Source organism: Gekko japonicus, unplaced genomic scaffold (assembly GCF_001447785.1).
Source record: "Gekko japonicus isolate JY-2015 unplaced genomic scaffold, Gekko_japonicus_V1.1 scaffold2449, whole genome shotgun sequence".
In the NCBI taxonomy this organism is placed as follows: domain Eukaryota; kingdom Metazoa; phylum Chordata; class Lepidosauria; order Squamata; family Gekkonidae; genus Gekko; species Gekko japonicus.
The window spans coordinates 245,703-265,145 of NW_015174911.1; the positions used below are offsets into that span (position 1 = coordinate 245,703).

At 49.5% G+C, this 19,443-nt stretch overlaps 1 protein-coding gene across 1 annotated transcript in view; it reads left to right on the plus strand.

Annotated features, from left to right (window-relative positions):
• The window catches only part of LOC107122011 (grifin-like), a 32,351-nt gene extending 17,719 nt beyond the window's left edge, over positions 1-14,632 (plus strand). The window contains exons 3-5 of the mRNA XM_015425032.1: positions 9,295-9,374; positions 11,316-11,478; positions 14,468-14,632. Of these exons, the coding sequence (XP_015280518.1) occupies positions 9,295-9,374; positions 11,316-11,478; positions 14,468-14,632 (408 nt within the window). The remainder of the gene's footprint in view (positions 1-9,294; positions 9,375-11,315; positions 11,479-14,467) is intronic.
• The last annotated feature ends 4,811 nt before the right edge of the window (positions 14,633-19,443 follow it).

A 19,443-nucleotide genomic window follows, 5' to 3' on the forward strand; every position in this document is an offset into this window, starting at 1 on the left:
CTGAACTCCCTAAATCAGCAACGTATTACATACTGAGTCATGTTTCTTTCTCCCCAGTTTCAGATGTTTACTGGGTATGGTCAGAGGCCTTTGTTAAGAGCCAAAGGGCTCTTGGTCTGGGTCACTGGTAGCCCCGAGTGAGTTGAACTCCTGAAATCAGCAAAGTGCAATCTATCTCTCTTTTTAATTTTGCATTTATTATGTAAGCCGTTTAAAGTCCCAAGACAGGGAAGCACATCAGAGTATAAATGCACATATATATTCCAGCTACACTGGAATGGACCTTCAAGATGCAGAGTTTCCTTCCTTCCTTCCTTCCTTCCTTCCTTCCTTCCCCACATTTCTCCTGCTTAAGGAAAACAGCAGTGTTTTTGTGACCTTACTCTAATCTGTCTCCACAGCTCAGATCTATTTGCACGTCCAGCAACCCATACTCTGGGAACAACGTTTTTTAAAAAGCTGCCAAGCCTGGAATGAAGAAGAAGAAATGTAGGCATACAAAAGATGAGCAACGGATGCGTCTCCTGCCTAAGGAAAACAACAGTGTTTTTGTGACCTTGCTCTAATCTGTCTCCACAGCTCAGACCTATTTGCACATCCAGCAACCCATACTCTGGGAACAACATTCTTTAAAAAGCTGCCAAGCCTGGAATGAAGAAGAAGAAATGTAGGCATACAAAAGATGAGCAACGGATGCCTTTGTTACTGTGCAGAACACATGACTGAATAGCCAGGAAACTATGAGGAAGCAGAAATCTATTGACCAATATTTGTGGCAAACTAAAAAAAAGAAAAGAAAAGAACAAAAACCCTCCCTTCATAGTGGGAAGATGATGTGATTTATTTACTTTTTTGGACGCCGACAGAAGAAACTCATTCTCAGCGCTTCCATCCTCAAAAGTCAACGCAGCAAGGCAATTTGGCCCCGCTGTCTGCCACGGAGGACTGTGAGCTGTATGACAAGCAACTTGGGACGATAAAAATCTCTGAGACAGTCCACCGCACGAGGGAAAATATTGGATAGAGATTCCTCACACACACACACAAAAAGAGTGAGAACGTTTTGATTAGGGTGTGAACTGTCCGGAGCTTTCCCAGAACATCGTGTCCAGCCCTGTGATTCTGGAAAGGCCCCAGACTTTCTTCTCCCTTATCCCCTGGATACGTTTCAGCTCACGCCAAAGGCCACATTCGCACAACGGGCCGAACCGAGGCATGTCTTTAAGTTGCCCAATAGCTCCACCTGTAGTCCAAAAAATGGTATAACTCCAGTACATTTTTCTCACGTTCCTGGGATCCCAGATCACCGCAGACTGTGACAGCAGCCGTGAAATTAAAAGACGCCTGCTCCTTGGGAGGAAAGCGATGGCGAACCTAAACAGCATGATAAAAAGTAGAGACATCACCCAGCCAACAAAAGTCCGCATGGTCAAAGCAATGGTATTCCCAGTAGTCATGTAAGGCTGAGAGAGTTGGACTATAAGGAAGGCCGAGCGCCGAAGAATAGATGCTTTTGAACTATGGTGCTGGAGAAGACTCTTGAGAGTCCCTTGGACTGCAAGGAGATTAAACCAGTCAATCCTAAAAGAAATCAACCCTGACTGTTCCCTGGAAGGCCAGATAATAAAACTGAAACTCAAATACTTTGGCCACCAAATGAGAAGGGAGCCCTCACTGGAGAAGACCCTATTGAAGGTCAAAGAAGACGGGGATGGCAAAGGATGAGATGGTTGGACAGTGTCATAGATGCAACGAACATGAAATTGAGCGGGCTTCGGAGGACGGCGGAAGACAGGAGGGCCTGGCGTGATCTGGTCCATGGGGTTGCGAAGAGTCGGACTCGACTGTGCGACTGAACAACAACAAAAAGCATCTACTACCGATGGACTCCTGCTCGGTATGCTTATCCAGTTCCCTCTTGAAGCTGCCCATGCTTGTAGCTGCCACCACCTCCTGTGGCAGTGAATTGTCCACTCGACGGGCAGCATTTCTCCAGGTCTTAGGTCAAGGTCTTTTACATTGCCTCCTACCTGATTCTTTAAGCTGGAGATGCCGGGAATTGAACCCTGGGACCTTCTGCATGCCGAGCAGATGCTCTGACCGCAGGGCCACAGCCCCCTCCCCTTCCGAGTTCAGGCCCAGAATCCCGGATATAATCCATTATTAGATCTGGGCGCTTTTCCAAATGGATTAAAACTCTTCACTCGCTCAGCTCATTTAGAAATCATTCACTTATTTGAACCTCCAAACCTTTCTAATGCGGTGGGGGGATATAAATCAGCTCCCCGCACCCAGAGTCACATGCAGTTTTGCATTGTACCGAACTGGAAAGAGACATCAGCAGAATGCGCCCGCATTGGGAGAACAGCAAAGTCCTAATCTTTCGTGGACAATCCGGGCTTTGTCGTACTTTGCTGTCTGGAACTCCCAGGGAGCTGTGAAGCAGAAAATTTGTTTGGACAGGCCATCCCAGGCAGAGTTCCACCCAACTAAGGCCACTGACTTCAACAGACTTTGCAAGACTGCAACACTTCTTAGGATCGCGCCGAGTCAGCCGGTGACAAAGGGGAAGCCAGAGAGCGAGGAGGTCTTCGAGCCCTTCCTATCCATTTTGGATTTCTCCCCAAAGTATCGCCAAGTACACTCGAAAGGCAAATCAAGGAAATAGTCTGCAGCTTTTCTAGCCAGTTGGGTGCAGTGGTTCGGAGCGCAGACTGGGACAACCGGGTTCGATTCCCCACGCCTCCATGTGCAGCCGCTGGTGTGACCTTGGGTCAGTCCCAAGTTCTCTCGGAGCTGTCCTCTCACGAGCAGTTCTCGAAAGAGCTCTAAGGAGCGGGTGGGTCTGCCAACTGCAGTCGGCTTTGACCAGGAAATCAACATTCCCCCCCCCTCCCCAAAAAAAAAAGCATATCAAATGCCCTAATCATGAGCTGGGATGGATATTGCTAGAGCTGGGATCCCCGTATCTGCTGAGAGAGCAGAATTCTTTTCTTCCCCGCCGCTTCGCTTCCCGCCCGCTTTTGTACTTTTGAAAACGCAGCCCCCGCTTCTTTCTGGCTCGGTTAATCAGCCGTGCGCAAACATGTGATTTTTTTTTGGGGGGGGGATCTCATATATATATCCAGCTTCACGGACTGTGCATCTCCTGGCGGGTCTGGAGGCAGAGAGGAATCCGAACAGGATGGTGCTACGGGTAAGGGGAACAGAAAACTGATTCCCGGCGGGGTGAGTGATTTCTATGCAGTAAGCCTTGAAAATGGACTTGGCCGTAGCGGTTAGAGCAGCCGACTAGGAGCCCGGTTGCAATCTCCTGCTCTGTTTGGAAGCTCGCTGGGGGACCTTGGGCCAGTCACGCACAGTTGTTGAGAGGGTAAAATGGAGATGGGGAGAGAATGTTGTATGCCACTTTGGGTCTCCCAGTGGAGAGAAAAGAAGGGTATCAGTGAAGTAAATTAAGGCTGGCATGGCATAGATAGGGAGAGAGAAGAAGAGGAGGAGGAGGAGGAAGAGGGATTGGATTTATACCCCGCCCTTCACTCGGAGTCTCAGAGCGCCTTACAATCTCCTTTCCCTTCCCCTCTCCACAAGAGACACCCTGTAAAGGTAGGTGGGGCTGAGAGAGCTCTTTCGAGGACTGCTCCCGAGAGAACAGCTCTGAGAGAACTTGTGACTGACCCAAAGTCACACCAGCAGCTGCAAGTGGAGGAGTGGGGAATCAAACCCGGTTCTCCCAGATTACAGTCCGCACACTTAACCACGACACCAAACTGGCTCCTTTAAGACCAACAAAGTTTTATTCAAGGTAACAAAGTCTGAGTCCAGCGGCACCTTTAAGACCAACAAAGTTTAATTCTGGGTATCAGCTTTCGAGTCCGTGCACAGTTCTTCAGATACACCATAAAAGCTGATACCCGGAATTAAACTTTGTTGGCCTTAAGCGTGCCCCCTGGACTCAACTTCGTGCTGTTCCTTCAGACCAACACGGCTACCCTACCTGAAACTATGTTTTATTCAAGGTATAAGCTTTCGTGTGTATGCACGTGTGCACACAAAAGCTTATACCTTGAATAAAACTTTGTTGGTCTTATAAAAGAGCCGCTGAACTCGAACTTTGTTCCGCTGCTACCCATCTGAAACGATACCACCCCCTGTTTCTCTTCCTTCCCAGGCTGTGAGCAAACGCCACCGCAGAACGCTCTGCTTAAAGATTCAATACCCATGCTTAGCATTTATACAGCGCTCCCATGCGTTCAAAGCGCTTCACATATATTATCTTACGACAATCTTGTTAGGTAGATTAGAATTATCGACCCCATACTGCATATTGGGGAAGAGGGTTTTAAAAAGAGAGAGAGTGTCCGCCTAGTTCAAGAACCTTTAAAGGTCACTCCCAAAATAGGGGAGTGGATAAAAAAACTACTCTTTATGGTTGAAATGGACAAAATGACAAGAAAACTTAAGAATCTGGAGGCAGAAGAATTTTTTACAGACTGGAAAGACTTTAAAGACTATTTAGAGAAATATTGGGATGTGAAGAACAACTTACTTTGCTTTGATAACTATTGAAAAAAGAATGATATTAGAAGAAGTGTAAATGTATATGAACAATATTTGAAAGATATGTTACCTGTAGAAATTGAGTAACAAGTAAGGGAGGAAGGAAGAAAATTTAAGATTTGGGCTGGAGGTTGGAGCACTGTGGGAAGTCAAAAGGGGTGGGGAATTAGGAGAAGAAGGATGTATAACAGTTTGTAATGTGATATATGTTTGACTTATTAATATATCCTAATAAATTGTTTTTCAAAAAAAAAAGAACCTTTAAGGGTCAAAGAGTGACCAAAAGCCAAATAAAGACATTTATTTTAAATACTGACTTCATGAGATAGGTACCGTTTGGACAAGTTTGTATTTAGTTGTCGGAAGCCGCCCTGAGCCCTGCCTGGCAGAGAAAGGAGCGGGATAAAAATGGAATAATTAAGTAAATCAATAAAAGAAACTTTCTGGGGCACAGCTGAGAGCCAGTTTGGTGTAGCGGGAGAGCCGGGTTTGATTCTTCCAATCCTCCACATGCAGCTGCCGGTGTGACCGTGGGTCAGTCATACGTTCTTCCAGTCTTCTTCTTCTTATTATTCTATGATTCTAGAGCGGTGGACACAAGCACAAAACTGCTTCTTTTTCTTCTTCTTCTTCCCTTGAATAAAACTTTGTTGGTCTTAAAGGTGCCCCTAGACTCGAGCAGTGTGGTACAGCAGTTAGAGTGTAACAGTAGGATCTGGGAGACCCAGGTTCGAATCCCCGCTCTGCCATGGAAGCTTGCTGGGCAACCTTGGGCCTGTCAGTCGCCACGAGGCTGTTCACAGTCTCTTAACTCCTCTTTACCCAGTTCCTCCCTGAAACCCAATAATCCATTTCTACTCCCTTTTTTTTTTTTAAGGAACCTGGAGTCCATTTCTAATCAATCCCTTTCCGATCAAAGAGAAATTGGAAGAGAGGAGGGGCAGGAAGGGAGGCCCTACAAAATTTAATAGCCTCACTGTGTGGAGACGCAAAGGCAGGTCACATGTCCCAAAACCCCGCCCTCCCTAGCTCCACACACCCCAAATCTCCAGGTATTTCCCACCCCAGAGCTGCTAACACACACACACACACACACTATTCTCCATCTAATCTGCCTCACAAGATCATGGCGAGGATAAAATGGACGAGAGGAGAAAGATTTAAGCCACCGTGGTCCCCCATTCTGGTGAAAAGCAGCGTAAAGGTAAAGGTTCCCTTGCTCGAAAGCCAGTCGAGTCCGACTCCAGGGTCGCGGTGCTCATCTCCGTTTCCAAGCCGAAGAGCCAGCACTGTCCGAAGACGTTTCCGTGGTCATGTGGAAGGCGTGACTCAACGCCAAGGCGCACGGAGGCAGCGTACAGACAAAATAAATAAAAAACAGTATTAAAAAAAATATCAATCCCCCAAAATGAATGCAAGCCAAACAATATTTAACCTCCCCCACCCCTTGCAAGGTGGAGCTGCGGTGGCTCAAGAGGCTAAGATGCTGAACTGCAGGCTGTGGAAGGTGGGTAGTTCAGCAGTTCGAGACCCAGGTGCGCCACATGACGGAGTAGACTCCCGTCTCTAGTTCCAGCTCCTGCCAACCTAGCAGTTCGAAAGTAGATAAATAGGTACCACTTCAGTGGGAAGGTAACAGCGTTCCGTGCGCCTTGGTCTTTAGTCATGCCGGCCATATGACCACAGAAACGTCTTCGGACAGCGCTAGCTCTTCGGCTTGGAAACGGAGATGAGCACCGCGACCCTAGAGTCGGACTCGACTGGCTTTCGAGCAAGGGGACCCTTTTACCCCTTGCAAGTGTGCACAAACAGGGCACGTGGCACCTAAAAATATCTCTCTCGGGAGTCTCTCTCTTTTCCTTCCCTTTTGTTGACACGGCCATGTGATTTTCGTAGCCTTGGTGTGAAAGTGAAGCCAGGGGGGGTGTTTAATGAGCAGGAGACATGAGAGCAGCAGACCCCCCGCCAAGACTGGCACTGGAGGCTATTTTGGGATGCTCTTTGGCCAAAAGGCAGGAGAGAGAGAGAGGGAGATGGATGTAATCAGTGAGGTGCAGCCGTTTGTTGAGTTCGACACCTTTCTAGAGACTGGGCCTCCCAACCCTTTTAAGCCTGCTGGCACCTTTGGAATTCTGTCACAGAGTTCCTGTGGCCCTTTCTTACACGCCCGGGAAATGCCGGATTGCCACTTTGGGGTCAGGAAGCAATTTTTCTCCAGGCCAATTCGGCCAGGGATCCTGGAGGGTTTTTTGCCTTCTTCTGGGTGTGGAGCAGAGGCCGCTGGGGGTGTGTGGGGGTGGTGTTTGTGAATTACCTGCCTTGTGCAGGGGGGTTGGACTAGATGCCTTTGGAGGTCCCTTCCAACTCTATGATTCTATGATTCTAGAGCGGTTGGCACAAGCACAAAACGGCTTCCGCAGATGGCGTAACCACAAGCACAGAAGAAAACCAAAGTGCAGGGGAGAAGAGAGACACTTTTTTTAAAATACTCTGGGAAGCCCTGAGGTCTAATCAGAAGTCCTTTCAGACAGGGGAAGACAGACCCCGCCCCCATCCCTCTTATGTATTTACATTTATTTGTACATTTTTTTTACCCTGCCCCTCCTTCAAGGAGCTGGCATACACAGATCGAGACCCAGTTTGGTGTAGTGGTTAGGAGTGCAGACTCTAATCCGGGAGAACCGAGTTTGGTTCCCCACTCCTTCACGTGCAACTGCTGGTGTGACGGGTGCAGTCACGAGTTCTCTCAGAGCTGTTCTCTCAAGGGCAGTCCTCGAAAGAGCTCTCTCAGCCCCGCCTACCCCACAGGGTGTCTGTTGTGGGGAGGGGAAAGAAAAGGAGTTTGTAAGCTGCTCTGAGACTCCAAGTGAAGGGGGGATAGAAATCAAATCTCCTCCTCCTCCTCCTCCTCCTCTTCTTCTACCTTCCTCCATGTTATCCATGCAACAGCCCTATGAGGTAGGTTAGGCAGAGACACACAGAGAGAGATTGATTGGTCCAAGGTCGCCCAGGTAGTTTCAGGGCCAGCAGGGATTTGAAGAAGAAGAAGAAGAGATTGGATTTATACCCCGCCCTTCACTTGGAGTCTCAGAGCGGCTTACAAACTCCTTTCCCTTCCCCTCCCCACAACAGACACCCTGTGAGGTGGGTGGGGCTGAGAGAACTCTGACACAAACTGCTCTTTTTCAAGGACAGCTGTGCCAGAGCTTGTGACTGACCCAAGGTCATCCAGCCATGTGCAAGTGGAGGAGTGGGGAATCAAACCCGGTTCTCCCAGATTAGAGTCTGCACACTTAACCACTACACCAAACTGGCTCTCCAGTTTGAACTCAACTCTCCCTGGCCTTGGTCCAATACTCTAACCCACTACACCACACTTCCTCTCAATAGGCACGGGACTGCTGCTTCTCCCACGGAGATATATGTCCTGCCATGTTGAAGATCTGGACTTGGGATTCTTCTGGACTAAAGAGGGCCCACCTTACATAACAGAGCTGGGCATACCTAAGGCCGTGACCCTTCAGGTCTGAGAAACACTCACCCGCCGCAGAAGATATATGAAAGGGACAGCAGAAAAGGTTGCTTTGTCTCCCAAGGTCTGAACCTTCCGCCAGGTACTAGGCACGGAGTAAATAGCCGTTCCGTTATCCTCCGTGAAAGGTCTTTCTTAAGAGACCAGAGCAACGGCAGCAAAATGTCAAGTGCATTTCCTTACTAAAAACTGGTTCTTTTGTGAAGAGGAGGAATTGTTCATGCAGGGATGTTGTCTTTCGCTTCCCTTGCTCTTTATATAACACGACCGCCTGTAGCCGAGTTGCTGTCGCATCCCAGCAAAGCCGTGGCTCACAGGCACCATGGGAAGGTCAGCAACAAGGGGAGGTTGAAAGCTCAAATAAGGGGCGATTGGATTGCTGGGTTGCAAAACAGCCTGTTTGAAGGTAGCAAGACGACAGAGAAAGCTACCGTGTTTCCCCAAAAATAAGACACTGTCTTATATTTATTTTTTCTCAAGAAGACAGACTAGGGATTATACCACAAGTGCATAGGGCTTATTTTTTTGGGTAGGTCTTATTTTCAGGAAAACAGGGTATGTAGTGGGTTAGCTGAACTTCAGCACCAGGGACAGCTCCACGGGTATCAGAGAAGTTATTCCAAAGAAGGTCACAAATCAGCCTGTTGCAACTTGGGGTCCACTGCAAGAGGTTTTAAAGAGAGCCAGTTTGGTGTAGTGGTTAGGAGCACGGATTTTAATCTGGAAGAACCAGGTCTGATTCCCCACTCCTCCACATGCAGCTGCCAATGTGACTTTGGGTTAGTTACAAGTTCTCTCAAGAGCAGTCCTTGAAAGAGCTCTCTCAGCCCCACCTACCTCCCAGGGTTTCTGTTGTGGGGAGGGGAAGGGAAAGGAGATTGTAAGATGCTCTGAGACTCCTTTGGGTAGTGAAGGGTGGGGTATATATCCAATCACCTCCTCCTCCTCCTCTCCTCCTCCTCCTCCTCCTCATACTAGCCTGAAATCATTCCTTGAGCATTCTCTGACAGTGACCTCTAGGGAAGCAAACACACTTTGGTGGTTGGTGTGTCAATTCCTACATTACACCTAAAGGTCCAGTCTATCTATCCCATAGACAAAGTCCAGCACAATCTCTTTCTCGACCTCAGAGGGGCCACCGGAGAATTCCAGCAGCCTCGTCCTATTGTAGCACCTCACTGTCCCTCTTTCTTCCCCTACAGTTTGAAGCCTCATTCCCAGAGGGGCTGTGTCCTGGCTGGAATGTGAGAGTCAAAGGTGAAACGGGCTCCAGGACAAATGAGTAAGGCCGTCATCTCCAGCTGTTTCTATCTGGGGTGGGGCCGTGGTTCAGTGGTAGAGCATCTGCTCTGTCAGCAGAAGGTCTCCAGTCAATCTCCGGCATCTCCAGTTAAAAAGGCCCAGGTAGGAGGTGATGGGAGAGACCTCTGTGCCTGAGACCCTGGCTCAGTGGAAGAGCTTCTGCTTGGCATGCAGAAGGCCCCAGGTTCAGTCCCTGGCATCTCCAGGTGAAAGGATCAGGTAGGAGGTGATGGGAGAGACCTCTGTGCCTGAGACCCTGGCTCAGTGGAAGAGCTTCTGCTTGGCATGCAGAAGGCCCCAGGTTCAGTCCCTGGCATCTCCAGGTGAAAGGATCAGGTAGGAGGTGATGGGAGAGACCTCTGTGCCTGAGACCCTGGCTCAGTGGAAGAGCTTCTGCTTGGCATGCAGAAGGCCCCAGGTTCAGTCCCTGGCATCTCCAGGTGAAAGGATCAGGTAGGAGGTGATGGGAGAGACCTCTGTGCCTGAGACCCTGGCTCAGTGGAAGAGCTTCTGCTTGGCATGCAGAAGGCCCCAGGTTCAGTCCCTGGCATCTCCAGGTGAAAGGATCAGGTAGGAGGTGATGGGAGAGACCTCTGTGCCTGAGACCCTGGCTCAGTGGAAGAGCTTCTGCTTGGCATGCAGAAGGCCCCAGGTTCAGTCCCTGGCATCTCCAGGTGAAAGGATCAGGTAGGAGGTGATGGGAGAGACCTCTGTGCCTGAGACCCTGGCTCAGTGGAAGAGCTTCTGCTTGGCATGCAGAAGGCCCCAGGTTCAGTCCCTGGCATCTCCAGGTGAAAGGATCAGGTAGGAGGTGATGGGAGAGACCTCTGTGCCTGAGACCCTGGCTCAGTGGAAGAGCTTCTGCTTGGCATGCAGAAGGCCCCAGGTTCAGTCCCTGGCATCTCCAGGTGAAAGGATCAGGTAGGAGGTGATGGGAGAGACCTCTGTGCCTGAGACCCTGGCTCAGTGGAAGAGCTTCTGCTTGGCATGCAGAAGGCCCCAGGTTCAGTCCCTGGCATCTCCAGGTGAAAGGATCAGGTAGGAGGTGATGGGAGAGACCTCTGTGCCTGAGACCCTGGCTCAGTGGAAGAGCTTCTGCTTGGCATGCAGAAGGCCCCAGGTTCAGTCCCTGGCATCTCCAGGTGAAAGGATCAGGTAGGAGGTGATGGGAGAGACCTCTGTGCCTGAGACCCTGGCTCAGTGGAAGAGCTTCTGCTTGGCATGCAGAAGGCCCCAGGTTCAGTCCCTGGCATCTCCAGGTGAAAGGATCAGGTAGGAGGTGATGGGAGAGACCTCTGTGCCTGAGACCCTGGCTCAGTGGAAGAGCTTCTGCTTGGCATGCAGAAGGCCCCAGGTTCAGTCCCTGGCATCTCCAGGTGAAAGGATCAGGTAGGAGGTGATGGGAGAGACCTCTGTGCCTGAGACCCTGGCTCAGTGGAAGAGCTTCTGCTTGGCATGCAGAAGGCCCCAGGTTCAGTCCCTGGCATCTCCAGGTGAAAGGATCAGGTAGGAGGTGATGGGAGAGACCTCTGTGCCTGAGACCCTGGCTCAGTGGAAGAGCTTCTGCTTGGCATGCAGAAGGCCCCAGGTTCAGTCCCTGGCATCTCCAGGTGAAAGGATCAGGTAGGAGGTGATGGGAGAGACCTCTGTGCCTGAGACCCTGGCTCAGTGGAAGAGCTTCTGCTTGGCATGCAGAAGGTCCCACGTTCAATCCATGGCATCTCCTTCTAAAAGGATCAGGTAGCAGGTGACATGAAAGTCCTGGACCTGAGACCCTGGAGACCTCCTGCCAGTCAGAGTGGACAATACTGTCCTTGGTAGACCAAGGGACTGAGTCAGTATAAGGCAGCGTTGTCTGTTCGTGCACCCAAGCAGAGCCTGCTTTAAGGGGTTCTCCCCCTCCCTGAAATCTCTTTCGTAGGTTCCAGATCAATTTCCTCTGTGGCGCAGGAGAGCAGATTGCGTTCCACTTTAACCCTCGCTTCCAAGACTCCGTCATCGTCTGCAACTCTTTTCTCGACAACCAATGGGGGCAGGAAGTGTTGACCGACACCTTCCCACTAGAAGCCAAGCAGCCTTTCCAGGTAACTCCGAACCTCCAAACGCCTTCCCTGGACACACAAAACCACGCCATGCCCCGTGTAGCTAAAAAGAACCTTGTTGTGAAAACTGTGCATGCTCGGCTGCAAGATCACAGTATATGAGGCATGGGTCCCAACAGAAGATGGAGCGGATCCTGGTGGAACACCAAGGGAATTCCCCGTGAGGATTACACTGGAGGTGGTGGAGAAGCAGGTTCTGATCAAGGACCAAGAATGATGGAGAACTGGAGTCAACGTCAGGGGTAACCAAGCCCTTTGAGGAGAGGCTGAGGAACTAGGGAATGTTCAGTCTGGAGAAGAGGAGGTTGAGGGGGGACAGGATGGCTCTCTTGAAGTCTTTGAAGGGCGTGGAGGGAGGCAGGGAGCTGTTCCTGTTGGCGGCAGAGGACAGGACTTGCAAGAATGGGTTTAAATTAAGGACGGGAAAGTACCGACTGGATATTAAAGGTAAAGGTTCCCTTGCTCGAAAGCCAGTCGAGTCCGACTCTAGGATTGCGGTGCTTATCTCCATTTCAAAGCCGAAGAGCCAGCGCTGTCCGAAGACGTTTCCGTGGTCATGTGGCCGGCATGACTAAACACCAAGGCGCACAGAACGCTGCTACCTTCCCACCAAAGCGGTACCTATTTATCTACCTGCAATTTCTTGCTTTCGAACTGCTGGGTTGGCAGGAGCTGGAACTAGAGACGGGAGCTCACTCCATCATGCGGCACACTTGGGTCTCGAACTGCTGAACTACCGACCTTCCACAGCCTGCAGTTCAGCGTCTTAACCACTTGAGGCACCGCAGCTCCTTAAATTAAGTGATGCTCTGTCTTATTGGTGCTTGGGGGGGGCAAAAGTGGGAGGGCTTCTAATGTCCTGGCCCCACTGGTGGACCTCCTGGTGGCACCTGGTATTTTTGGCCACTGTGTGACACAGAGTGTTGTACTAGATGGGCCTTTGGCCTGATCCAACATTGGCGTCTCTTATGTCCTTATGTTCTTATGTTAAGGACGGGGAAGTACCAGCTGGATATTAGGAAACACTTTTTGACAGTCAGAGTTGTGCAAGAGTGGAATCAGCTGCCCCGGGAGCACTGTCCCCCTCTAAGCGGAGCTAGTGTGAGCCAGCTCACAATTTTTTTAGCCTCCGGCTCACACATTTTGGTCTCGGCTCAGGAAGGAGGGCTCCAGAGCAAACTAATTGATGCAGGAGACAAATCGCTCGTTCACAACTTGAATGCCGGTAGCTCACAGAGTAGAATTTTTGCTCACAAGACTCCACAGCTTAGAGGGAGCATTGCTCGGGAGGTGGTGAGCTCCCCCTCCCCGGCAGTCTTCAAGCAGTGGCTGGAGCAACACTTGTCGGGGACGCTCTAGGCTGGTCCTGCATTGAGCAGGGGGTTGGATTGGATGACCTCTATGGCCCCTTCCCACTTTGTGTGATTCTAGGATTCTATAACCAAGGCTGTGACTAGGTAGATAGTCTACTCAAAGCAAGGAGTAATAGAGAGAAGTCCAAACACCGGGAAAGGGAAAGATGGGGGAACTCAGAAGTAGGGGGGAAAACAGGATGGAACCACGAGACAGGTTCTGGGGCTTGCGTCCGAGGAACCAAGTCTGCCCCAAAGCAAAATCCACGAGTAGTTCCTGGTCATCAGGAAGTCGTGGTGTTGCCTGCCGGTGGGGAACTGCTGATTGCTGCCCTGTTCATCATCAGGTTCCCAAGATGTGAACCAACCAGGCGCACTGTGTTCCCGGTACAAATACTGTTGGTGTTCTTTGATTCAGGGTTGATGGTCGTATTGCAAACACGAGAGCCACATTTAGTAGAAGAAAAATATCTTTACTATCAAAACAAAATGAAACATGGGTTTTGGATAAGACTTTGGATAAAAGAAATAAAATAAAAGGTTGCACACTTGCAGTTACTTTCAGTAATAAACGCTAACAGCCACATCTTTCTATCTGTCTTGGCTTCTAGAGGAGAACTAACTCTTTGGTTCACACAAAGGGCCATAAACTTTGTGAATACATGAATGCTAGAAACCAAAAAAAACAACACCACTTGGCAAAAACAACTTACAAGCAAATAAGCAAGTATATAATGATCAAATAAGCATACAGCAAGTGTAATGTAAATCAAATAAGCAAGTATGATATAATGAAATGTAAATCAAATAAGCATAACAACAAGTATGATATAAATCAATAGGCCAAGGTGCAAAGATAATAGAAACAGTCAGAGTCTTCTCTAGCATAGAAGCAATATCAAAGTCCAAATTGGAATAATCAAATTTTCTGAGCCATCAAAAGCTTCTGAGCCATCAAAAGCCGACGCGTAATCCGGATGCCTGAAGCCGCGTTTCGAATTGTTCTTATTCAAGTATGGCTGTAATGGGACCGGGACCCAGTCTCAAAAGCTGGCATAAGCTAAGCCAGAATGATCAGTCAAGGAGGATCAGTCAAGGAAATGCTAGATCAAAGCATTTCCACAAGCAAGTTGTTAGTTGACCAATACAAAGGTTACAGGTCACTTCATTAGAGTAAACAACTCCCACAAACTTTCCCGCCGTTGAATACATTACATAACGTAACATCCTGTTTCCTAACAAACAACATTTAACTCTGTAATGACTGAAGTGTAAGCAACTTGCAATTCCAACAAATACCAGTAAATCTCAGTGGCTTTCCCTTTCATGCCCAAACAAGACGTTCTCTGTCGCGACATTGCTAATTCACAGGCACACAGAACCACCTGTCTGTCCATTGACCAAAGGAGTTAGTTTGGTGGACATATGACAGAGAGGGCCTTTTGGGGGGCAGCCCCTCGGTCATGGAACAACCTCCCCGGGGAGGCGTGCCTGGCAAAAAAAAACAACCCACGTTTGATCGTTGGGAGGCAGCTGAAGATGCATCCTTTCGTGCAGCTCGTGGGCTCGACGGTGGTCGTGCATTTTAACCAGGGACTAAGCGGCCTCTTTTTTTCCAGATCGAAATCTCCTCCGACCAAGACTACTTCCACGCTTTCGTGGACGACAGCAAGGTCCTCCAGTACGAGCACCGACAGAAGCAGCTCTCGGCCATCTCCAGAGTGCAGATCCTGAACGACATCCACATTTCCTCGGTGGAGTTCACCAGACGAGGTCTCTACTAGTGGACATAGCGGAGCAGAAACGGGCAGCGTTCTCTCTCGTCAGGCAAAGTGTTCTCTCGTCTCGTTGTCAAATTTCCACTTACCTGCCAATCCTCTATGTCCCCCAAGGAGAAGCCTGGCTGGGGGCAGAATTCGAACTCGAGAAGAAGGTCGGTCCCTACAGATGACTGTTTTCAACCTGCCATAAAATTAGTACCCTGCGCCCCAAACACAAAACTAGACGTACATGCAGAGCAATGTTCCCTCTAAGCTGCGGAGTCTTCTGAGCAAAAACCCTACTTTGTGAGCTGCTGACATTAAAGTTGTGAGCAAGCGATTTGGCTGTTGCAGAAATCTGTTTGCGCTGGAGCCAGCCTTCCTGAGCTGAGACAAAAATGTGTGAGCTGGAGGCTAAAAAAACTGAGCTAGCTCACACCAACTCACCTCAGAGGGAACACTGGTACAGAATATACTCTGTTGTATATTCAATATTTTGTGTGTAATCTTCTGATTAATATAAAAAAATAAATAAACCCAAATTTAATTTTCTCAGTATTTCCGCTGTTTTCTGCAGGGGTCATTTCGTAGAAAAAGAGGTGGCGGAGCTCCATAGCATAGGTAAAGGTTCCCTTGCTTGAAAGCCAGTCGAATCCAACTCTAGGGTTGCGGTGCTCATCTCCGTTTCCAAGCCGAAGAGCCAGCGCTGTCCGAAGACGTTTCCGTGGTCATGTGGCCGGCAGGACTAAACACCAAGGCGCACGGAACGCTACCTTCCCACCGAAGTGGTACCTATTTATCTACTTGCAATTTCTTGCTTTCGAACGGCTAGGTTGGCAGGAGCTGGAACTAGAGATGGGAGCTCACTCCGTCATGCGGCACACCCGGGTTTCGAATTGCTGAACTACCGACCTTCCACAGCCTGCAGTTCAGCGTCTTCACCACTTGAGCCATTAGCATAGCTCATTAGCATATGCCACGCCCCCTGACATCACCGGAAGTGTGTCAGAAGGGGAAGCAAAAAAGGGGGAGAGGCATCTTCAAAACCTCCCCTCCCCTTCCCCAGCCGGCCTGCCAAGGCGGGGCGGGGAAGCGAAGAGAGAAGGGGTTTAAAGTTTCTCTCTGGAGTCGCACCACAGTGGCAACACAATCTTTCCATTGTATTCTATGGGGCCATAGGATACAATAGGAGATCGTGCCGCTGCTGCTGCACTGCACGACTCTAGAGAGAAGGAGTTTAAACTTTAAACCCCTTCTCTTTTTGCTTCCTCCGCAAGCCCGCTGGGAGTTGGGTGCAGGGCTTGCCGCCATCGCCATTTGTTCCTGCTCCTGGGCTGCCGGAGCAGCGCTCTGGCCCGCTCCGGCCCGAAATGACCCCTGGTTTTCTGTTAACCCAAGGCAGGGGAAAGGGTAAACGGTGGAAAATTAAGATGAGAAAACGGTTCAACGGGAGGCTGAGACAGCAACAAGCAGGGAGGCGGAACCTACACAGGCCTGCCTTGAAGTCCGTCCCAAAACCATGGCCCCTCACAATCTCAGACCCAGCACGGTCTCTAATCCACGGTCCTTTCTGTCCACCTAACTCTTGGGAGACTGGTCAAGAAAGGGATTATATTTCAGGTGGTCCCCAGATGGCATGGCACCTTCTGATACCTTTTCCGTAGTAGGTAGGGCAGGGCGGGGCTCTCCTTATTGTCTTATGTTCTTATCTTGCCCTGGTACTGAAATAGGGTCACCAACCTCCAGGTTGCGCCTGGAGATCTCCTGCTATTACAATTGATCTCCAGACGACCAAGATCAGTTCCCCAGGAGAAAAATGCTGCTTTGGAGAGTGGACTCTATGGCCTTATACCCTGCTGAGGCTCCTCCCCTTCCCAAGCCTCACCCTCCCCAGGTTCCACCCCCCAAAATCTCCAGGTATTTCCCAACCTAGAGCTGGCAAACCTGCGCTCAAAGAACTATAATAAAGAAAACAGTCATGAGGGTCTGACCCACAAATCAAGCAGTCAACAAGACTCGCAAAGAAAATGCTTTCTGTATATTAAGGTCAATAAGCGCTACAACACAATAAACAAATTCCTTCAAATCATAAGAAAATCCTAGTGTAAAAATACATCAATGTCGTCTCCGGATTACATAAGAACATTTCAGAATTGGATCTTCCTCAGGAAATATTAAAGGAAAAGGTAAATGTTCCCTTGATTGAAAGCCAGCCGTTGCGGTGCTCATCTCCGTTTCAAAGCCGAAGAGCCAGCGCTGTCCGAAGACATTTCTGTGGTCATGTGGCCAGCATGACTAAACACCAAGGCGCACGGAACGCTGTTACCTTCCCACTGAAGTGGTCCCTATTTATCTACTTGCAATTTCTTGCTTTCAAACTGCTAGGTTGGCAGGAGCTGGAACTAGAGACAGGAGCTCACTCCATCATGTGGCACATTCGGGTCTCGAACTGCTGAAATACCGGCCTTCCCCAGCCTGCAGTTCAGCATCTTAACCACTTGAGCCACCGCAGCTCCTCAGGAAATATTAGACCTGGATGCTGCATGACGGAGTGAGCTCCCGTCTCTAGTTCCAGCTCCTGCCAACCTAGCAGTTCGAAAGCAAGAAACTGCAAGTAGATAAATAGGTACCGCTTCGGTGGGAAGGGAATAGCGTTCCGTGCGCCTTGGTGTTTAGTCATGCCGGCCACATGACCACAAAAACATCTTCGGACAGCGCTGGCTCTTCGGCTTTGAAACGGAGATGAGCACTGCAACCCTAGAGTCGGATTCGACTGGCTTTCGAGCAAGGGAACCTTTACCTTTACCTAATATTTCCTGAGGAAGATCCAGTTTTGAAACGCTGTTATATAATTCAGAGACAACGTTGATTATGTATTTTTACACTCGGATTTTCTTATGATTTGAAGGAATGTGTTTATTGTGCTGTAGCGCTTGTTGACCTTAATATACCGAAAGCATTTTCTTTGCAAGTCTTGTCGACTGCTCGATTTGTGGGTCAGGCTCTCACGACTGTTCTCTCTACATTTGAACCCTGTGCTCAAACCATCTCCCTTTCCTCCCATAACATCCACAACGCCATCTATCTCCCCCTCGAAAATCCCACCCCAGCCTGTTGCAAAATGATCTCTCCCCATTCCCTTATCTTCTTGGAGTCCTTCCATGATAGAAGAATTTTCTCTCTCCCCCCCCCCCCCCCTTAAGAGCCACACAGCCCCTTTTAAACCACGGCTGGAGACAAGATGAGGGACTTGCCGCTGGCCAAATTTTCGCAGCACAGGGACCCTTAACGTGACATGCCGCGAATGGGATCCGACCCAACAATGCAATTACTTCGGCCCTGAAGATTTAAGAATGGCTTGCCAGTGTTTTATGGTGTATCTCGGGGCCTGCCTCTCTGACCTCCACCTTGGCCTAGATGATAACGGTCCTTACAGAACCCAGATAATTGAAAGAACCATTAACTCTCCTACGGGGGAAGTTTTGATCTTTCCAGAACAGGTTTTATCTTTACCGGCCAAAGCCGTTCTCCTCCGCTCTTATTCCTCCTCAGCCGCCTTAGAAGCAAAGGGGGCAGCCAGTCGCACTAAGGAATACTGCGACCCCCCCTTTATGAGCCTATTAAAAGTTTACAGCTTTCCCCCCAGACTGCGAAGGCCGTTAATCTGAGGAGAAATGTTTTCAACAGCACAAACTGTTCTGAAAATCCCAGGATGGTCCAGGAGACACAGCCACATTTGCACGCACGATCTCCGCATTGTGCGCCCGCTCCCAGATCGAGGCGTGAGCCACAATGTTCCCTTCTATCTCAAATGAAAATGGATCGAGGGAAAGAAGTTCAAGAAAAATAGTCTGAACTTAGACTGGCAGGTTGGGAGGGCTCAAAAATTGTATCCCCCCCCCCTCCTGGCTACAGCCGGTCTAGCTCTGCTGATTCATAGCACTGTACCCCTCGAGGCTAGACTACTGCACGGCGTACTACATGGGGCTGCCCCTGAAGATATCCCAGACACGTCCTTTAGCACTGCCTGAAGTTGATGGGAATGAGCAAATTCAGCCATATTTCTGAGGTCTTGAGACATCTCCTTTGGCTGCTGGTTTGTTTCAGAGTTCAATTCAAAGTGAGGGTTTTAACCTTTAAAGCTCTTAATAGCCCAGGTGTGACATATTTGCTGGACCTGGTATGAGTCTCTGAGGCTGCAGCTTCCGTCCTCAAAGAGGATGCTTACAGTCTCAACACCAAGGAGGAGGAGGAGGAGGAGAGGAAGAGGAGATTGGATTTATACCCTGCCTTCACTACCCGAAGGAGCGGCTTACAATCACTTTTCATTCCCCTCCCCACAACAGACACCCTGTGAGGTAGGTGGGGCTGAGAGAGTTCTTTTGGGGACTGCCCTTGAGCGAACAGCTCTGAGAGAACTTGTGACTGACCCAAGGTCACCCCAGCAGCTGCATGTAGAGGAGTGGGGGAATCAGACCCAGTTCTCCCAGATTAGAGTCCCGCGCTCCTCACCACGACGCCAAACTAGCTCTCTCTACACCAAACTGGCCAGGATGGTTTCCGTTCACACTGGGGGTTTCTTCAGTGGCAGAGAAGTCCTTTGGAATAGGGTGCTTAGAGACGCCCGGGGGGAGCATAATCTCTTTTGATAGTAAGAGGGGGAAATGTAAGGCTGAGTTTAAAACGGCCTTTCAAAACTGACCGGCGGCCCTCACCTGGATAGCCCAGGCAAGCCCAACCTCATCAGATCTCAGAAGCTAAGCAGGGCCGACCTGTTGGGTGATAGTGAGATATTGAAAAAACGGTATTTAGCAGAGATAAGATAGCCCAGCAGA